The sequence below is a fragment of the Spea bombifrons genome, chromosome 5 (assembly GCF_027358695.1).
Source record: "Spea bombifrons isolate aSpeBom1 chromosome 5, aSpeBom1.2.pri, whole genome shotgun sequence".
NCBI lineage: Eukaryota > Metazoa > Chordata > Amphibia > Anura > Pelobatidae > Spea > Spea bombifrons.
Window position 1 is genome coordinate 108,954,511 of NC_071091.1, and position 20,230 is coordinate 108,974,740.

The window sequence follows — 20,230 nt, forward strand, 5'->3', positions numbered from 1 at the left end:
CAGGCCACCCAGGGGCACGAAGACAGGGCCTGAATGCCACACGTCCCGGGCGCTTCTGTTTAATCCACTCGGCTGCTTAACGTATCTCGATCATTGGGTGCGAAACAACCTTTTTTATCTATTTGTTGCCAAAAATGTAAAACCTCATTATGAATGTTGTAGAATTAGAGAAAACTTTAAGCGAGTTGCCTTTTTTTAACCTTTTGTTAATTTAAACAAAAAAATGCCCCACGCAATTAGAACGTTTCTTGTTTTACTAAAAGCGCTCGATGGCTCCTTCGTATCGCGGGCTGTACAAAATATCCAGGGAGCGGTAATCAGAGGAGCCAAGTATCTGTGTGATGGATGCAGTAACAGGACTGCAGCAGAACCTCGCTGAGCTCCAGGTAACTCTGGGTTGACCAGTTTGGCAACAATCTGTGGGAGTTAAAAACTTGAAGTTTAGGGGTCCCCGATTTTAGGAGATCATACAAACAGGACCACCGACTCTGCAGGGCCACCCGGGTCCTGCGATTCAGAATGATCCCTCTAATAGTCTTCTTTATCCTAAGCTCCTTCAAAGAAGGTAAATCTAGATGGCTAAAGACGAGTCCTCGACTCTGAGAGACGTCCAAAAACTCCAAAGACTTGGATTCCAGAGGGTAGGAGACTCCAAGATCCTTCACCGGGACCAGAATCTGAAGGATCAAAGTCTTTAACTTGGGAAGGGACCTTGTAAGTTCTTTCATGGTCTCGGGTTGGACTCCTTTAAACACCCAGAAGTAGTTGAGCTCTAGAGTGCTCAGATGCTGGAAGTGGGTGAGGAGGAAGACCGAATGCTCGGACCAGTCGAAGGGAAGCTTCATGCGGCTCAGTTTGGGCGAGGTGCGGGTCAACCGCTCGAAGAGCGTCTGGAAACTGTTGAACTGGTCTGTCTTTGCAAGGCATATTTGCGCCATGCTGCCGGGAGGATAGAAATCCAGCGGCTCCAGATGCGTAAGTGTCCAGTTCAGCTCCAACTCTCGAAGTTCTCCGCAGTGAACACTGTCCAGAAATTGAAGGAGGAAGTCGGCCCACTTGGTTCTTTGGTCCCCCAGATCAAAGCTGGCACGGAGGACCAGCAGGCTGGCGCCACGGGAGGTCAAGTGAAAAGCATACTGGTGCACCCACTCCTTCCACCTCTCAAACTCTCTGACGGATACCAGCACCCCGTCCATTCCCGAATGGAAAGCGCCAAGCCTCATGAAGTCAGCCACCCTCCAAAGCTGAGGGGTGCGCATGAGCTTGCTCCAGTGCGCGCAAACCAAAGCGGCCGTGCATTTCTCCACCTCGGAGAGAAACGAGAAGATGTGAATCTGGCAGTCCAGGGGCAGCAGGCTGAACGGGAAATGAGATTTAGTCTTTGAGCTTCTTGGAGCAGAGGACGCATCGCTAGAAGGCTGGCCGCCGGTCTCTGACACGGGCCCGGGAATACCGGGAGGATCCTGCCTTTGGAGTTTTCTCTCGCGATACATTTTCACCTCATCCGCGTGAACGTTACATACCTCGGCACAGAGGGAACGTTCTCCCCAAAGCGTGCACCTACAGAGACACCAAGAACGTCACGAAATAACCCTTAGATCAGAGGCGTATAACCCAAAGAGCACAGATGTTTGTCTCTACGCAATTTTACAAATAAAGTTATCACAAAAATTAAATAAAAAACAGTTTAAGCCCCTCTATCAACCTGCATATTATATATCATAAACACACAACCCCTAACCTGGATATTATATTATTATATATACCCTCCTAACCTGCATATTACATTATTACACACAACCCCTAACCTGGATATTATATTATATATTTACCCTCCTAACCTGCATATTATATATCATACACACACAACCCCTAACCTGGATATTATATTATTATATACCCTCCTAACCTGCATATTACATTATTATACACACCCCCTAACCTGCATATTATATATCATACACACACAACCCTAAACTGGATATTATATTATTAGTTATACCCTCCTAACCTGCATATTACATATCATACACACAACCCCTAAACTGGATATTATATTATTAGTTATACCCTCCTAACCTGCATATTACATTATTATACACACCCCCTAGCCTGGATATTATATTATTAGTTATACCCTCCTAACCTGCATATTACATTATTATACACACCCCCTAGCCTGGATATTATATTATACACACACCCCCTAACCTGCTAATTGCGAATATAATGTAATATTATTATTATTATTTACCTCTTGTGTCTCTGGAGCAGCCAGGTCTGTCCGTCACATTAATGATTCCCCCCTCGGTGGGTACCTGGACACTCACAGGTTCGGCCCTATCGCATCGGTTCCTCTCAGTCCTGCCATCTTCTTCCGTGTTCATTGTGTCAGCTTCTCAATAAAGTTTGGAACAATAAAGTTGTTCGTGGAAAGCAGAATAGCCGCCATGATTGTACTCCAGGAAGTGGGTCGACGGTACAGGAAGTACTTTGCCCTCCATCTTGATACACCCTGTGTATTGAGTAATATTCAGTAATGCGAGCGGGCGCGGATGTGTTTTCTTGCGCTGAAAGCGGTTTGCGAGGTTCTGTGTTTGTTTGTTTTCTCCTGAGGTGACTTCCATTCAGTTACATATAAATCTCACCTTTGGAGGGATTTGCTTAACAAAGAATCAGTTTGTACAGCGCTGAGGAGTATGATGCCGATATATAAATAACAACACACATTGTACAGCGCTGCGGAGTATGACGGCGATATATAAATAATAATAACACACATTGTACAGCGCTGCGGAGTATGACGGCGATATATAAATAATAATAACACACATTGTACAGCGCTGCGGAGTATGACGCCGATATATAAATAATAATAACACACATTGTACAGCGCTGCGGAGTATGACGGCGATATATAAATAATAATAACACACATTGTACAGCGCTGCGGAGTATGACGGCGATATATAAATAATAACACACATTGTACAGCGCTGCGGAGTATGACGGTGATATATAAATAATAATAATAACACATTGTACAGCGCTGCGGAGTATGACGGCGATATATAAATAATAATAACACACATTGTACAGCGCTGCGGAGTATGACGGCGATATATAAATAATAACACACATTGTACAGCGCTGCGGAGTATGACGGCGATATATAAATAATAATAACACACATTGTACAGCGCTGCGGGGTATGATGGCGATATATAAATAATAATAAAAACACATTGTACAGCGCTGCGGAGTATGACGGCGATATATAAATAATAATAACACACATTGTACAGCGCTGCGGAGTATGACGGCGATATATAAATAATAATAATAACACACATTGTACAGCGCTGCGGAATATGATGGCGATATATAAATAATAATAACACACATTGTACAGCGCTGCGGAGTATGACAGCGATATATAAATAATAATAACACACATTGTACAGCGCTGTGGAGTATGACGGCGATATATAAATAATAATAACACACATTGTACAGCGCTGCGGAGTATGATGCCGATATATAAATAATAATAACACACATTGTACAGCGCTGCGGAGTATGACGGCGATATATAAATAATAATAACACACATTGTACAGCGCTGCGGAGTATGACGGCGATATATAAATAATAATAACACATTGTACAGCGCTGCGGAGTATGACGGCGATATATAAATAATAATAACACATTGTACAGCGCTGCGGAGTATGATGGCGATATATAAATAATAACACACATTGTACAGCGCTGCGGAGTATGACGGCGATATATAAATAATAATAACACATTGTACAGCGCTGCGGAGTATGACAGTGATATATAAATAATAATAATAACACACATTGTACAGCGCTGCGGAGTATGATGGCGATATATAAATAATAATAACACACATTGTACAGCGCTGCGGAGTATGACGGCGATATATAAATAATAATAATAACACATTGTACAGCGCTGTGGAGTATGACGGCGATATATAAATAATAATAACACACATTGTACAGCGCTGCAGAGTATGACGGCGATATATAAATAATAATAATAACACATTGTACAGCGCTGCAGAGTATGACGGCGATATATAAATAATAATAACACATTGTACAGCGCTGCGGAGTATGACGGCGATATATAAATAATAATAATAACACATTGTACAGCGCTGCGGAGTATGATGGCGATATATAAATAATAATAACACACATTGTACAGCGCTGCAGAGTATGACGGCGATATATAAATAATAACAACACACATTGTACAGCGCTGTGGAATATGACGGTGATATATAAATAATAACACACATTGTACAGCGCTGCGGAGTATGAGGGCGATATATAAATAATAATAACACATTGTACAGCGCTGCGGAGTATGAGGGCGATATATAAATAATAACACACATTGTACAGCACTGCGGAGTATGACGGCGATATATAAATAATAATAACACACATTGTACAGCGCTGCGGAGTATGACGGCGATATATAAATAATAATAACACACATTGTACAGCGCTGCGGAGTATGACGGCGATATATAAATAATAATAATAACACATTGTACAGCGCTGCGGAGTATGACGGCGATATATAAATAATAATAACACACATTGTACAGCGCTGTGGAGTATGACAGCGATATATAAATAATAATAACACACATTGTACAGCGCTGCGGAGTATGACAGCGATATATAAATAATAATAACACACATTGTACAGCGCTGCGGAGTATGACAGCGATATATAAATAATAATAACACACATTGTACAGCGCTGCGGAGTATGACGGCGATATATAAATAATAACACACATTGTACAGCGCTGCGGAGTATGACGGCGATATATAAATAATAATAATAACACACATTGTACAGCGCTGCGGAGTATGACGGCGATATATAAATAATAATAATAACACATTGTACAGCGCTGCGGAGTATGACGGCGATATATAAATAATAATAACACACATTGTACAGCGCTGCGGAGTATGACGGCGATATATAAATAATAATAATAACACATTGTACAGCGCTGCGGAGTATGACGGCGATATATAAATAATAATAACACACATTGTACAGCGCTGCGGAGTATGACGGCGATATATAAATAATAATAATAACACACATTGTACAGCGCTGCGGAGTATGACGGCGATATATAAATAATAATAACACACATTGTACAGCGCTGCGGAGTATGACGGCGATATATAAATAATAATAATAACACACATTGTACAGCGCTGCGGAGTATGACGGCGATATATAAATAATAATAACACACATTGTACAGCGCTGCGGAGTATGACGGCGATATATAAATAATAATAACACACATTGTACAGCGCTGCGGAGTATGACGGCGATATATAAATAATAATAATAACACACATTGTACAGCGCTGCGGAGTATGGCGGCGATATATAAATAATAATAACACATTGTACAGCGCTGCGGAGTATGACGGCAATATATAAATAATAATAATAACACACATTGTACAGCGCTGCAGAGTATGATGGCGATATATAAATAATAATAACACACATTGTACAGCGCTGCGGAGTATGATGGCGATATATAAATAATAATAACACACATTGTACAGCGCTGCGGAGTATGATGGCGATATATAAATAATAATAACACACATTGTACAGCGCTGCGGAGTATGACGGCGATATATAAATAATAATAACACACATTGTACAGCGCTGCGGAGTATGACGGTGATATATAAATAATAATAACACATTGTACAGCGCTGCGGAGTATGACGGCGATATATAAATAATAATAACACACATTGTACAGCGCTGCGGAGTATGATGGCGATATATAAATAATAACACACATTGTACAGCGCTGCGGAGTATGATGGCGATATATAAATAATAACACACATTGTACAGCGCTGCAGAGTATGATGGCGATATATATAATAATAATAACACACATTGTACAGCGCTGCGGAATATGATGGCGATATATAAATAATAATAACACACATTGTACAGCGCTGCGGAGTATGACGGCGATATATAAATGATAATAACACACATTGTACAGCGCTGCGGAGTATGACGGTGATATATAAATAATAATAACACACATTGTACAGCGCTGCGGAGTATGACGGCGATATATAAATAATAATAACACATTGTACAGCGCTGCGGAGTATGACGGCGATATATAAATAATAATAACACACATTGTACAGCGCTGCGGAGTATGACAGCGATATATAAATAATAATAACACACATTGTACAGCGCTGCGGAGTATGACGGCGATATATAAATAATAATAATAACACACATTGTACAGCGCTGCGGAGTATGACGGCGATATATAAATAATAATAATAACACACATTGTACAGCGCTGCGGAGTATGACAGCGATATATAAATAATAATAACACACATTGTACAGCGCTGCGGAGTATGACGGTGATATATAAATAATAATAACACACATTGTACAGCGCTGCGGAGTATGACGGCGATATATAAATAATAATAATAACACACATTGTACAGCGCTGCGGAGTATGACGGCGATATATAAATAATAATAATAACACATTGTACAGCGCTGCGGAGTATGACGGCGATATATAAATAATAATAACACACATTGTACAGCGCTGCGGAGTATGACGGCGATATATAAATAATAATAATAACACATTGTACAGCGCTGCGGAGTATGACGGCGATATATAAATAATAATAACACACATTGTACAGCGCTGCGGAGTATGACGGCGATATATAAATAATAATAACACACATTGTACAGCGCTGCGGAGTATGACGGCGATATATAAATAATAATAACACACATTGTACAGCGCTGCGGAGTATGACGGCGATATATAAATAATAATAATAACACACATTGTACAGCGCTGCGGAGTATGGCAGCGATATATAAATAATAATAACACATTGTACAGCGCTGCGGAGTATGACGGCAATATATAAATAATAATAATAACACACATTGTACAGCGCTGCAGAGTATGATGGCGATATATAAATAATAATAACACACATTGTACAGCGCTGCGGAGTATGACGGCGATATATAAATAATAATAACACACATTGTACAGCGCTGCGGAGTATGACAGCGATATATAAATAATAATAACACACATTGTACAGCGCTGCGGAGTATGACGGCGATATATAAATAATAATAACACACATTGTACAGCGCTGCGGAGTATGACGGCGATATATAAATAATAATAACACACATTGTACAGCGCTGCGGAGTATGACGGCGATATATAAATAATAATAATAACACACATTGTACAGCGCTGCGGAGTATGACGGCGATATATAAATAATAACACACATTGTACAGCGCTGCGGAGTATGATGGCGATATATAAATAATAATAACACACATTGTACAGCGCTGCGGAGTATGACGGCGATATATAAATAATAATAACACATTGTACAGCGCTGCGGAGTATGACGGCGATATATAAATAATAATAATAACACACATTGTACAGCGCTGCGGAGTATGACGGCGATATATAAATAATAATAATAACACACATTGTACAGCGCTGCGGAGTATGATGGCGATATATAAATAATAATAACACACATTGTACAGCGCTGCGGAGTATGATGGCGATATAGTCAATAATAATTTAAATGGGGGTGGTGAGTTTGTGCTAAACCTCTAATTATAAAGTGTTATGTTTAGTGGAGTGTCAGCGCACACGCTGAGCACACGAAAAGCACACGCCGAGCACGGATTATTAGACTTCACCTAGAGTAGTAGCTACAGTGCTGGAGACCTCATTTCCCGAGGGATATTGACACGTTGGGGAGAGTTCAGAGGAGGCGAATGAAATGGGGAATGATTTACAGGAAAGATGGAGAGATCTCAGTATATCTGGCTTGGGGGAGAGGAGAGGAAGGGAGGGAATTTATTTCAAAGAAGGAGAAAAGTTACAACAAGAGACCGGAATCTAACACTAGAGGGTCGGAGACAGGTGGGAGGAAGTTTTACTTTACTGAGAGGGTGGTAGATAAGTAGAACAGCCTCCCAGCAGAAGTGGTAGAGGGTAATACAGTGAGGGTATTAAACATGCATGGGATAGACATACGGCTCCTGAATCTAAGACGAGACCAACGACTGATTAAGGTTTGAGTCTTTAAAGAAGGAGAAACGGGTGACTAGACGAGCCAGGTGGGGCCGATCTGCCGGTGGGTTCTATGTTTCTATTGTAGGGTATTTGTGTAACTGAGGGGGGTATTTAGAAGAAGAATAATGAGGTTTATTTACCCCGTTTAATGTATAAAGCTGTTTCTATACACATTAAGGAGGCTTTAGGGCCGTAGAACCCTGCGATCCCCTCATACTTTATAATGGAAAGGAGAAGTCGCGCTGACGGCTGGAACCTGTCACATCGCGTATGAATGAACACGTAATTCACGCGCACTGCAGGCAGATGAGGGGCGGCCCAGATGTTCGGCGACACAATGCGTCTGAGATTCCCATCCCGTGGCCCCGTGGACAGCGTTACGTGACGGCTGGGAGGAGCAGTGAATGTGTCGGAGAACTCGCAGGGTGTCGGGACGTAAATCACACTAATGTCTCGTAGAGAAGATGTTTTTCAGACGATGTCTCTTTTCTCAAGTGGCCGGCGGATTCCCGGCAGCTGGGGGGCAGATCCGGGGCGGACGGCGGGAATCGTGATTAATATACCGAGTCCGAGCACATTCCTGCCTGCATACGGCGCTCAAGAGCTACCACACCGAGCCCTCCTGCCCCTCCGTGGGGCTTTAGTCTTTTGAATGCTCTGACGCAGAGTGGGGCTGACACTCTTTAGAGGGACCCCGTGAGGTCGGGCGGCGCTAGCAGAAGATGAGTGGGTTCTATAACAGAATATTCAATGTCGCCCCACTTGAGGCGTCACTCGTGGTTGCGCAGGTTCAGGTTCCCTGCTGGCCCACTGATGCCCCATGCGCTCATGGACTTCAAGTGCAACCCTTGCCAGGATGTCCTAAAACAAAACCACGTTACAAGCCTGCTGCGACACCACTTAAGATCAGCTCGGCTCCCCTTCGGGAATGTGCCATAAACACTAGGACTGTTGGGTGGTATGCATGTCCCTTTAAATATAATGAAGTTCCTTGCAGGTAATTAAATGCCCCCCCTTGCTGCGTGTGTTTGATGCACCGCCTGCGCCGCCGGGCTTTTAAGCTGAACGGTGCGTGATCACCCGTTACACGCGGTAACTGCTGCCATCATTAAAGATCAAAGAGCTCTAATTGTTGACGAGAACAACAAGAGAGCCCCATCTGTCTGCTGCGCGGGATACAGACAGCGACCGAGATCATCGCACCGCGCATGGATGCAGGGATTATCTCCCACAGAGTCACCGTCTGCTCTCTGTAAAAGCACCAACATATTCCATAGCGTTGCTGAATCAAATACAGAGCCCAGGATCACCGCTACTAAACTATAGAACACATCTAGTGTGCCTGTTATTCCTTTGAAATAAACGTACTTACCAATAAGTCCTCCGAAGTATTTTCCCCCAAGTAAACAGAACAGCGGCCTCAATTCTATATCCTGCCTCGGGATTTTTACCAACATTAAACTGCAGCCGCCGCGCTCTCCCCCATTCCTCTAACATTAAACTGCAGCCGCCGCGCTCTCCCCCATTCTCCTAACATTAAACTGCAGCCGCCGCGCTCTCCCCCATTCCTCTAACATTAAACTGCAGCCACTGTGCTCTCCCCCATTCCTCTAACATTAAACTGCAGCCGCCACGCTCTCCCCCATTCCACTAACATTAAACTGCAGCCGCCGCGCTCTCCCCCATTCCCCTAACATTAAACTGCATCCACGGCACTCTCCCCCATTCTTCTAACATTAAACTGCAGCCGCCGTGCTCTCCCCCATTACCCTAACATTAAACTGCAGCCGCCGCGCTCTCCCCCATTCTTCTAACATTAAACTGCAGCCGCCGCACTCTCCTCCATTCTCTTAACATTAAACTGCAGCCGCCGCGCTCTCCCCCATTCTCCTAACATTAAACTGCAGCCGCCGCGCTCTCCCCCATTCTCCTAACATTAAACTGCAGCCGCCGCGCTCTCCCCTATTCTTCTAACATTAAACTGCAGCCGCCACGCTCTCCCCCATTCTCCTAACATTAAACTGCAGCCACCGCGCTCTCCCCCATTCCTCTAACATTAAACTGCAGGCGCCGCACTCTCCCCCATTCTACTAACATTAAACTGCAGCCGCTCTCCCTCATTTGCTTAAATCATTGGCCGTGTGACTTGTTCCCCCGGGAATGTTGATATCATCCTTGCCGTTAAGACTCTTGTAATGTATCCAATAAAACTCTTATCGCCGATCGGGGCAGTTAAGGGATATTTGATGTTTTCCAGTTTCTCGTGATGTGTTCGAGAGGGAACAGGATAAATGGTGAGGGCCCCGCACACCGGCAGCAGGGGCCCCGCACACCGGCAGCAGGGGCCCCGCACACCGGCAGCAGGGGCCGGAGCATCTTGTGCTTTGACACAGGGAGTCTCATTTGCCAGGACATCTTCTGCCGGTAAGAAGCGTACGAGACGCCGGCCCCAGTGACAGGCGATTTATGTGACGGACGTGCGCGGCCGCCGGGCACACGACTGATAAACGAAGCGTTGGATTATGGGTATTTCTGCAGAAGCTCGCTCCCGTTCACTGCGGAGCAGCAGAGCAGCGCATGCACACCGCACACACAGTGCATTCCCACCCGGTGCCATTCTAGTAAGGAAGCCCTGCTGGGGGTAGCACTTTGTTTAGATTCTCAAAACCTAAAAACTAAGATGCCCCCCCCCAAACAAAATCCACACACTTTGTGTTTTTCAGTAAAAAAATGGCCTTAATTTCTTTATTCCGAAGTGAACGTGTCAGTAATAAAACGCTGTACACAGGGAGGTCACATGATACGGCGCGGACGCAGCTCCTGGCGGGACTCCTCGGCCATCCGTCCTCAGTCTCCCGACACATTACAGGGGGGGGTCAGGACCCTCTTGGGAGAAAATAGAGGGGGTTTCAGATCTTTAATCATTTAATAAAACATCGAGTTCTAAACAGAATTCTGCTAATTAACCGGGGTCGGGTAAACAGGATGCGGCGCGCCGAGGCGGGTTCACCGGCAGACATCTTCTAAACGTAAATCAGAAATAAAATATATAAAATCCGAAATAAAATAGATAAAAAACCCGAGATAAAATATATTACAATAAAATCTGAAATAAAATATATTTTAAAAAAATCCGAAATAAAATATACAAAAAAAAATGAAATTAAATATATAAAATCCGAAATAAAATATATACAAAAACAAAATAAAATATATAAAATCCGAAATAAAATATACATAAAAAAATCCGAAATAAAATATATAAAATCTGAAATAAAATATATTTTAAAAATCCGAAATAAAATATATAAAAAAAAAATCCAAAAGAAAATGGAGGCTAAACGCCAAGTAAACGAGTCGCCGCCGTAACGGGTTTACTGGGAGCTTTCTGTGCAGTGAAGGAAGGAAAAAGGAAAACCAGGAGAGAAGTGAAAATACCAAAAGTTTGGCAAAGATTCTACATTTATTGGCAAACCTGAAGAAGCGTCCTAGTCCCAAAAGCTTGCAATCGAATAAAATTCAGTTCGCCGATGAACGTATATTCTTTACCAAATTTAACTAATGCTACTCCTTAAATTAATAATTACAAAAGGGCAGACGAAACGAGCCTATTGGTCATTTCGCGCCATTGCTGTCCCCCAGTGCGCTCACTAAAGGGCCAATCAGAGAACAGGATTCGTGAACGTGCTCCCAGAATGCACTCGGGGAATCCGCCAGCTCCCGGTTCCTCACAAATGAATCCTAACAGAGTTGTGAACGTGTAGAAAAAAACTAAAAAAACAAAAAACCTAAACATTTTTTTTAAACATTGCCGAGGAGGAAGGCGTTTTTTGTTTCCCGCTGACATTAGCGCGATCGTTTTCTCGCTGTCAGATGCTGACGTTCCGAAGCCTGACTGCCGCTCGCTACATAACCCGAGACAACAGGGAGAGAGAGAACATTAAAAAACCTTCCCGTCTTGTTTGCTGTGAGGAGCGTAAGTGACAGGCGCTGCGAGGCGCTCTCTGTGTACTCGCTCCGAGACGCCGCTTGCTGCGCTCGCTGCTGCTTACGGGTGTCAAAAAGCAATATGGAAATGCTTTCCGCGTGACAGCTCGGAAAAGCCAGAAGAGAGGATCAGACTGGCAGAAGATGAGGGATTTCTCATTTCTTGGGGGTTTGAATGTCAGCTCTGAAACTCCGCTAAGTGCGCCTGAGAAACGGCAGCCATTTAGTCGCCGGAGCCCAGTTACACCGCGGCCCTTTATAGCAGAAACGTAATTTCAGAGAGCGCAGTGACTGGCTTTGCTTTCTTATTTTTTTTACCAATTAAGTCTATAAAACATAAGAAATATCTGAAGTTCATCACCCCGCGTCAATCACAACAGCCCCTCCCCGTCACGCCATTTATTTTGTTTGTGATTGGTCCTTTAACAGTGTATTTCGTAGGCAATTTGCTGCTGGAAGAGAAAGCCCTGGTTAATAAAGATGTCATTGATCTGCTGCCTCCCTGCTTCGTCCTGCAACGTCTGGGTTCCCTGGTCCTGAAGCTGCTCTGTTAGGTCCGAGAGGCCGGAGAAACTACTGAGGCCTTCTGCGTCTTTGTACGTCGGAAAGTGAGCCTTGTTCCTGTCTATGACGAACATCTCGTGGCCGCCCTCGTCCCGATACTCTTCCAGCTGGGCAAACGTGGTGGGCCCGTCGGAGTAGTCATTCACGTACAGCATGTTCTCTTCCTTCTTGGCCTTTTTTCTCTTATGGTGCTTCCGGTAGATCATGAAGAGCAGTAGCAGGGCGGTGAGGGCCAGTAAGGATATGCCAATGGCGATGGTCGTCTGAGTTGCCATGCTCAACGCGTTGAATTCCATGCTCTCCATGTCATATAGCGGCTCCTGACTGATATCCACAGACGTGTACGAGCGCGATTGCTGATTGGACAGGTTGACCGTCAGGTGGAACAAAACCTTTGCGGTTCCACCAGCATTAGAGGCCACGCATTCGTACTTTCCAGCGTGGGACATGGTGATGTTGTTCAGTAACAGCATGCCGCTGCCGGTATCCGAGTCCAACTGGTCCCCAACACTCCTCTCGCTGAGCTCAAAGGTTCTGCTGCTGGGGGACTTCACGTTGACCTTGGTTGGGCCGGTACGAGCGTGAGCCACTTTTCTCCAGGTCACCAGCGGTTGGGGATATCCCGTAGCTCTACAGGAGACGCGTAACTCGTCTCCTAGACGGACAGTCATCTCCATGGGGTCTACAAGGACCACGGGAGGGATGCAGACAAGGCTGTTCCCGGAGATGTCCAGCAGGTTCTGGTGCGAGAGCCTCGGCGGCTCGGAGCAGATGATTTTTTTGTCCAGGGAGGTGAGAAGTCTTTGGCCTTCTTCTCTCATCCAGGTCCGAAGCCAGTGGAGCGCGCAGTCACATCTCCACGGGTTTTCTGCAAAGACAGGAGGGAAGGAATTCAGGGAGTACATCGTAGAGGAACCTGGGTCGGGTAATTAGGAGGGGTAATTGTGGAGCTGAGCTTAACATGGATCCTCATTGCTCTGTTCTCCCTGTGATTGGCGGGGGGCAGGGTGCGCTCTATAAAGGGGCAGTAAAACTAAGATAAGCTTTAGAATCCAACGCTGTAACTATTCCGTTTCGGGGGTTCTAGGGGAAAGCACAGCCATAGGTGGTATTTTCCTTTATAGCTTCTGTTTTTAGTCCAATTTTTGTAATTTTCATGGCCCTAAATAAAACCATAAAATGAATACACTTTGCGTTGTATGCACTCGTGTCACGCGATCTTATGACTAAAGACCACTTTTTACAAACTTTTTTGCCCCCAAAAATAATGTTTTCAGGCAGCTGCATATCAGCCATTTAAGTTCTCACTCTGTTATCTGACCCCAATCTACTACCCCCCCCCCGACTCCTTATCGTACTGCCTGTGGGGAACAATAGAATGCCTCAGTCTTAAGCAACCAGCTGGACTCTCTGACTAATAAAAGTCTATGGAGCAACGGACTTCATTAGCATCGCCATAAAGCATCAGCTCGGTGCGGTGTTTGAGCCGGGAAAGTCACCCAAAATATCACATGACTGACAGTGACGGCGGCTCCAGGTCTGCAGATAAAGGGGGTTTATTGGGGGAAATTTAGAGGCTTTTGTCAGTGTACATAACATCCACAATAGGGGGGTCTCAATCTGCTTCATAAGGAATGACTTCACAGTGACCACCGGCAGATACTCACCTGTCAGCCTCAGGACCTGCAGACTGAGCAGAGGCCGGAGGATCGAGCGGCTAACGGTGCGTAGATTGTTCCTACTGAGGTCCAAAAGTGCAAGAGAGGAGAGCCCTGAAAACGCCTGGTCTTGGAGGACCTCGATGCTGTTCTCCTGTAGATGCAGCTCCTGAAGTCTCTGCAACAAACACAAAGTCGGTGTCTTCAACCAAGAAAACGACTGAATTGCCTTCACCGGGGACTAAACACGGGCTCTCGGGACCATAAATCTACCGGGCGGAGAAATAAAAAGAAAGTCTACCTGCAAGTTAGAGAATGTGTACGCCAGAAGCCGCGTGATTTGGTTTCCCGCCAGGTAAAGGACCCTAAGGTGCTCCAGACCCTTGAAGATGCTGCTGTTGATGAGATGAATGCGGTTTCCGTTGAGAGCCAGCTCCACCAGATGCTGCTGCGTGGTGAAGGCTCCTGCTTCCAGTCCAGAGATGGAGTTGTTCTGGATGTAGAGGTATTGCAGCCCGGACAGCGGCGAGAGGTCCTGCTGCTGGATCTGGGTGATGGCGTTATCCTGAAGAAACATCGTCTGGAAAGGACAACAAAACAAAAACATTTCTAGAAATATCTAAATTCTACAATGTGACCTGGAGTCAGCATTTCTGAAGTCCGGTAGTCCGGAGTTTCTACAGATTGCAACATCGATATTATTTTAATCCGTTGCCAAATCGTATCCAAGTCTAGATGTCTCCAGGAACCACAACTAGAAGATCTTCTGAACTTCTTAAATAAACAGACGGGATTTCTCCCCCCTTCGTACCTAAAAACCAAGGAACCTTCTGTCTCCATAAAGCTACTATGTACGGAATTCAGGTGGAATATCGGTGGAATATTTGGTGATGAGTGTCATGGCCGGAGGAGAGCATCATCTGAAAGGAAGATTTGTGAACCCGGTGGACGCGGAGCTGACGTACCTGAGTGGAAGGGTGGATGTTCTGTGGAATGCTCTTTAACCCTTTGGATCCACATTCCACGGTCATGCTGTAGCAGCGGCACTCAGCCGGACAGCTGTGGCTCCTGAGCACCAGGAAGGTCAGGAGGAGAAAGCCGATGATCAGCAACATTTGGTCCAGCGAGGCCATCTTACAAGGGCTGCCGAGGAACAGAAAAGATGAAGACGTTCAGAATGAGGGAGCCTGAAATTATCCAGAATAAAAGAACAACTCGAGCATCGCGGCCCCGGGGGCGACGCAGAGCATTCCTCACCTCCGGAGGGGCTCGCTACTCGAATGTAACGGCGATTGTTATTACAATAGAATGTGGAACATTGCTCTTTCAAACACATCGCCCGTTAGACATTACGAAGGGGACCTAGGGTATTGCCTATGGGATGTTTTAGGGCCCCCAGCCTGCATTATAAAACGGTGCTTAATCACTAGCGCCCTCTATTGTTAAATGAGGGTAGAGATGAATGATTTGGGGTCTTGATTTGATTCTTTGGATAAGGCTTCATTCAAGAGGACAAAATCTAGAGGGTCAAAGACAGATGGAATGGAAGGAAGTTTTACTTTACTGAGAGGGTGGTAAATAAGTGGAACAGCCTCCCAGCAGAAGTGGTAGAGGGTAATACAGCGAGGGGATTAAACATGCATGGGGTAGACATACGGCTCCTGAATCTAAGACGAGACCAACGACTGATTAAGGTTTGAGTCTTTATATCGGGAAAAACGCACGACTAGATGGGCCGGATGGGGCCGATCCACTGTCACCGGCTGTTATATAGAGGCATCCCGATGATTTATTGCCATCAGCGTTAGTTTTGGGTGTAATTTATCAAAACGCAGCCGGAGAATCTCATCCCGCGTTTCCCCCGATAATCTGACAGATTGGTTAATAATTACAGGTTCGCTTTCAGACAGCGACAGATCACCGCCAGTCGCTTTAATGAAATCCCCGCGGCCTGAAATCTAGAAGATTCTGTGAGACGGCGCCGTACGGGATGACTCGCGGAATGACTGCAGAGCGCCTCGAACCCGACGGAGCCGTTCATATCGCGGCGTCAGTAACATTCATGTCCCGTCAGCTTCATTAACCGCGTCGGCTGTTTGTACGGCAAAGAGTTAATCCGTGGCCGGCCCGACACCGCAGCGGGGGCATCTGCTCTGCGATCTGCCCCGGAATTCATGCCCTTGGTGTCAGCAGATAGTAATATTACACGGGTTGGTATGCTCATTACCCCCGGTACGCCACGACCTGCTGCACGCGCAATATGTGCCCCATACATATCTCGCATGCGCAATAAGTACCTCAGAAATATCTCGCAGGCGCAATAAGTACCTCAGAAATATCTCGCAGGCGCAGCTTCTGAACGTGGGGTTTACAGAGCGACAGCAGAAGATTTGAATGCGCTGATGTCTGGCAGTAATGGGTTGTCATAGCTGCCAACAGTCCAGGTTTAGCTGGGACAGCCCTTTTAAATATTCATGTGATGAGTGGGTGTGGATTATAATCAAACTTTTCTTGATAAAACAGTGTAACCCCCCCCCCCGCGCCTGTACACACCTTGGCATCACCAGCCCCGCTCCGCAGAGTCAATAGATACGGCGGGCGCTGCTGTTATATACTTGTGGCCTGAGCTCCCTGGATTTATATGATAATAGTTTGATCCTTTCCATAAGCTCCTCGGGGGCTGGCAATTCATGGTTTAGTGGGCGTGGTTAGAGGTAGTGGGAGGGTTATTTGTGTGACTGAGTGGGGCATTTAGGAGAATAATGGGGGTTTATTTACCCCGTTTAATTTATAAAGCCGTTTCCTGCTGTTTCTATACACATTATCGGGGCTTTTAGGGCTGTAGAACCCTGCGATCCCCTCATACCCAGCAAACATTCTGACCTCTTAGAAAAGAGGGGCATCAGGGGAGGAGAGAGGGGCATGAGGTGAAAAAAAGGACACTGGGAAGTAAGAGGAGCGTCGGGGAGGTAAGGGGGGGAGCACAGGGATCTGGTAGAGGGACTGGCCAAGCCAAACAGGGACATGTGGAATGTATGCCGCAGCATCTCATATAATATATATTTTTATTACTAATATTATAACCAAATATTGCATTGATGAACAACGTGCAGTAAATGTAGAGGGCCCTCCCCAGTCCGCGTGTAGAGGCCCCCCGCCCGCGTGTAGAGAGCCCCCCGTCCGCGTGTAGAGGCCCCCCGCCCGCGTGTAGAGGCCCCCTGCCCGCATGTAGAGGCTGGCAGCGCATGCACTGAAACATTCCATGGAGTCTCAGGATATGGAGATATTTGGGTCAGATTAGAAGATATTTCTTCGCTCGGAATCGTTCACTAATCCCCCCCGCTCCAGATTCTCGCTGGATCCCAACTCCAGGTTATGATTCAGTCGTCTGAGTAACGGAGGCCCCGACTTCCACAGAGAATGAAGCTGCTGCCAGGATGTTGGATTTGGGGGGAAAAACAACAACTTTTGGCTGAGGAGACATTTGTTCAGTGGGTGAAGACAGTCAGTCCTAAAAATTACGGCATCGGCTTCTGCTCTCCTCTGCCAACCCGTGAGACGCAGAGCCTGATTTACTAAACAGACCGGCTTTATTTCACCCAGTGTATTAACCTCTACCACCTCTACTGGGGGGCTGCTCCACTTATCTACCACCCTCTCAGTAAAGTAAAACTTCCTTCCATCCCATCTCAGCAAGTGCTCCGGAGTTCTAAGACATCACAGGAATATGGGAGTTATGTATGAAAAGTGAATTGGCGCAAAGAGGACTTATCACTATAGCAACCGATGGGATGATCCAATCACTGATTGTCATTCAGCAGGCCCGGACTGGGACAAAAAATAGGCCCGGGCATTTAAGCCTGAGCAGCCCATATTTATTTATTTATTTATTGTTAAAGCCCACCCGTACCATCTTTGCATTAAATCATTCACACAAATCATTAACACATTCATTAATGCAGTCTCACAAATCATTCAAGCAATTCATCCTCACATGAATTCATTGTCATACGCATTCACACAATTCATCCACACATTTATTCATTCATTCTCATACGCATTCACACTAGCCCCTCTCTTCATCTTATCTGCCCGTTCTCACTATGTTCCCCCTTTTCACTATGTAACCTCCTTCCCCACTTCTCAATATGTACCGCATCTATCTATCCCCTCTCCCCCTTTCTCACTATCTAACTCCCCTCTGCCCCTTCTCACTGCACCCCCCTCCCTCACCCTACTTACCTTGTTGCCGGAGCAAGCAGCAACAGCGACCGCACCTGTGCCAGGGCAGGATTGAATTAGGGGCTGATTGAGCTGCAGCTCCAGGCCCCCACCTTAAAATAGGTCCAGTCAGGACTGGACTGACTGGTCCTATATGGCCGCATTAACGCAGAGCCCCTTAAGCCTGCCGCAACTACCCCCTCCTAACTATCTACCCTCTCCCTCTTTGAAGTTCACTTACCTTTCAGGAGTCCTGCGGTGGGGGTGCAAGGCCTCTGCCTCCCAGCTCTGCCACTGTATGGAACAGTATAGAGTGATGGGAGTTATGATGTACTTTTAGAGCATAATTAGATCATGAAAAAGACATTGGAAATGGTACAGCATAACACCCATCACTCTCACACACTTACCAATCCACACATATATACCAATCCACACATATATACCAATCCACACGTATACACCAATCCACTAATCCACACCTATACCAATCCACACCTATACCAATCCACACATATATACCAATCCACACATATATACCAATCCACACGTATACCAATCCACACATATATACCAATCCACTAATCCACACCTATACCAATCCACACATATATACCAATCCACACATATATACCAATCCACACATATATACCAATCCACACACATACCAATCCACACGTATACCAATCCACACGTATACCAATCCACACGTATACCAATCCACACGTATACCAATCCACACATATATACCAATCCACACATATATACCAATCCACACACATACCAATCCACACGTATACCAATCCACACACGTATACCAATCCACACGTATACCAATCCACACGTATACCAATCCACACATATATACCAATCCACACATATATACCAATCCACACATATATACCAATCCACACACGTATACCAATCCACACGTATACCAATCCACACGTATACCAATCCACACATATATACCAATCCACACATATATACCAATCCACACATATATACCAATCCACACGTATACCAATCCACACGTATACCAATCCACACGTATACCAATCCACACATATATACCAATCCACACATATATACTAATCAACACATATATACTAATCAACACATATATACCAATCCACACATATATACACCAATCCACACATATATACACCAATCCACACATATATACACCAATCCACTCTCACTGAATGTTTTCCTACCTTTCCTCTTTTCTCCTTACAGCTCCTTTTCCTCCTCTTCGCTCCTCTTCTTCAGTTCTTCTGTCTTCTCTGTCTTCTTCCGGGTCACCGGGTCGGTGGGCGCGGCTTCAGTGTTGTGCGCCGGGATCTGACAGCAAACCCCGGCGCACAACAGCTGTTGTCGCGCAGATCACAAGGGAGCGGTATCGGAGGTCATTAACAGACCTCCGGGTCCCTTGAGTGATTTTAAGCCGGGTTGAACCCAGCTTAAATCACTCAAGGGAACCAGAGGTCTGTTAAAGACCTCCGATACCGCTCCCTTGCGAGCCTGCTCCTCCAGCGGCGGACATTACTGTCCGTCTCTGGAGGAGTGCCGGGTG

At 45.3% G+C, this 20,230-nt stretch overlaps 2 protein-coding genes across 2 annotated transcripts in view; both read right to left on the minus strand.

Annotated features, from left to right (window-relative positions):
* Positions 1-244: 244 nt before the first annotated feature.
* LOC128497460 (uncharacterized) lies at positions 245-2,375 on the minus strand. Its single transcript, XM_053467551.1, has 2 exons — positions 2,255-2,375; positions 245-1,560 (listed from the first exon to the last, which is right to left on the minus strand). Exon 2 carries the CDS (start codon positions 1,491-1,493, stop codon positions 318-320), a length of 1,176 nt encoding a protein of 391 aa, XP_053323526.1. The 5' UTR covers positions 1,494-1,560; positions 2,255-2,375; the 3' UTR covers positions 245-317.
* A 10,250-nt stretch (positions 2,376-12,625) lies between these two features.
* Positions 12,626-20,230, minus strand: part of LRRC24 (leucine rich repeat containing 24) — a 32,291-nt gene continuing 24,686 nt past the window's right edge. Inside the window, exons 2-5 of the mRNA XM_053467535.1 lie at positions 15,399-15,576; positions 14,735-15,013; positions 14,443-14,611; positions 12,626-13,643 (exon numbers count right to left, since the gene is read on the minus strand). Coding sequence (XP_053323510.1) covers positions 12,634-13,643; positions 14,443-14,611; positions 14,735-15,013; positions 15,399-15,576 — 1,636 coding nt within the window. The 3' untranslated portion in view covers positions 12,626-12,633. The remainder of the gene's footprint in view (positions 13,644-14,442; positions 14,612-14,734; positions 15,014-15,398; positions 15,577-20,230) is intronic.

Bases quoted from the DNA above. Each gene is read 5' to 3' on its own strand.
- LOC128497460 (XM_053467551.1), bottom strand. From the start codon at position 1,493: ATGTATCGCGAGAGAAAACTCCAAAGGCAGGATCCTCCCGGTATTCCC.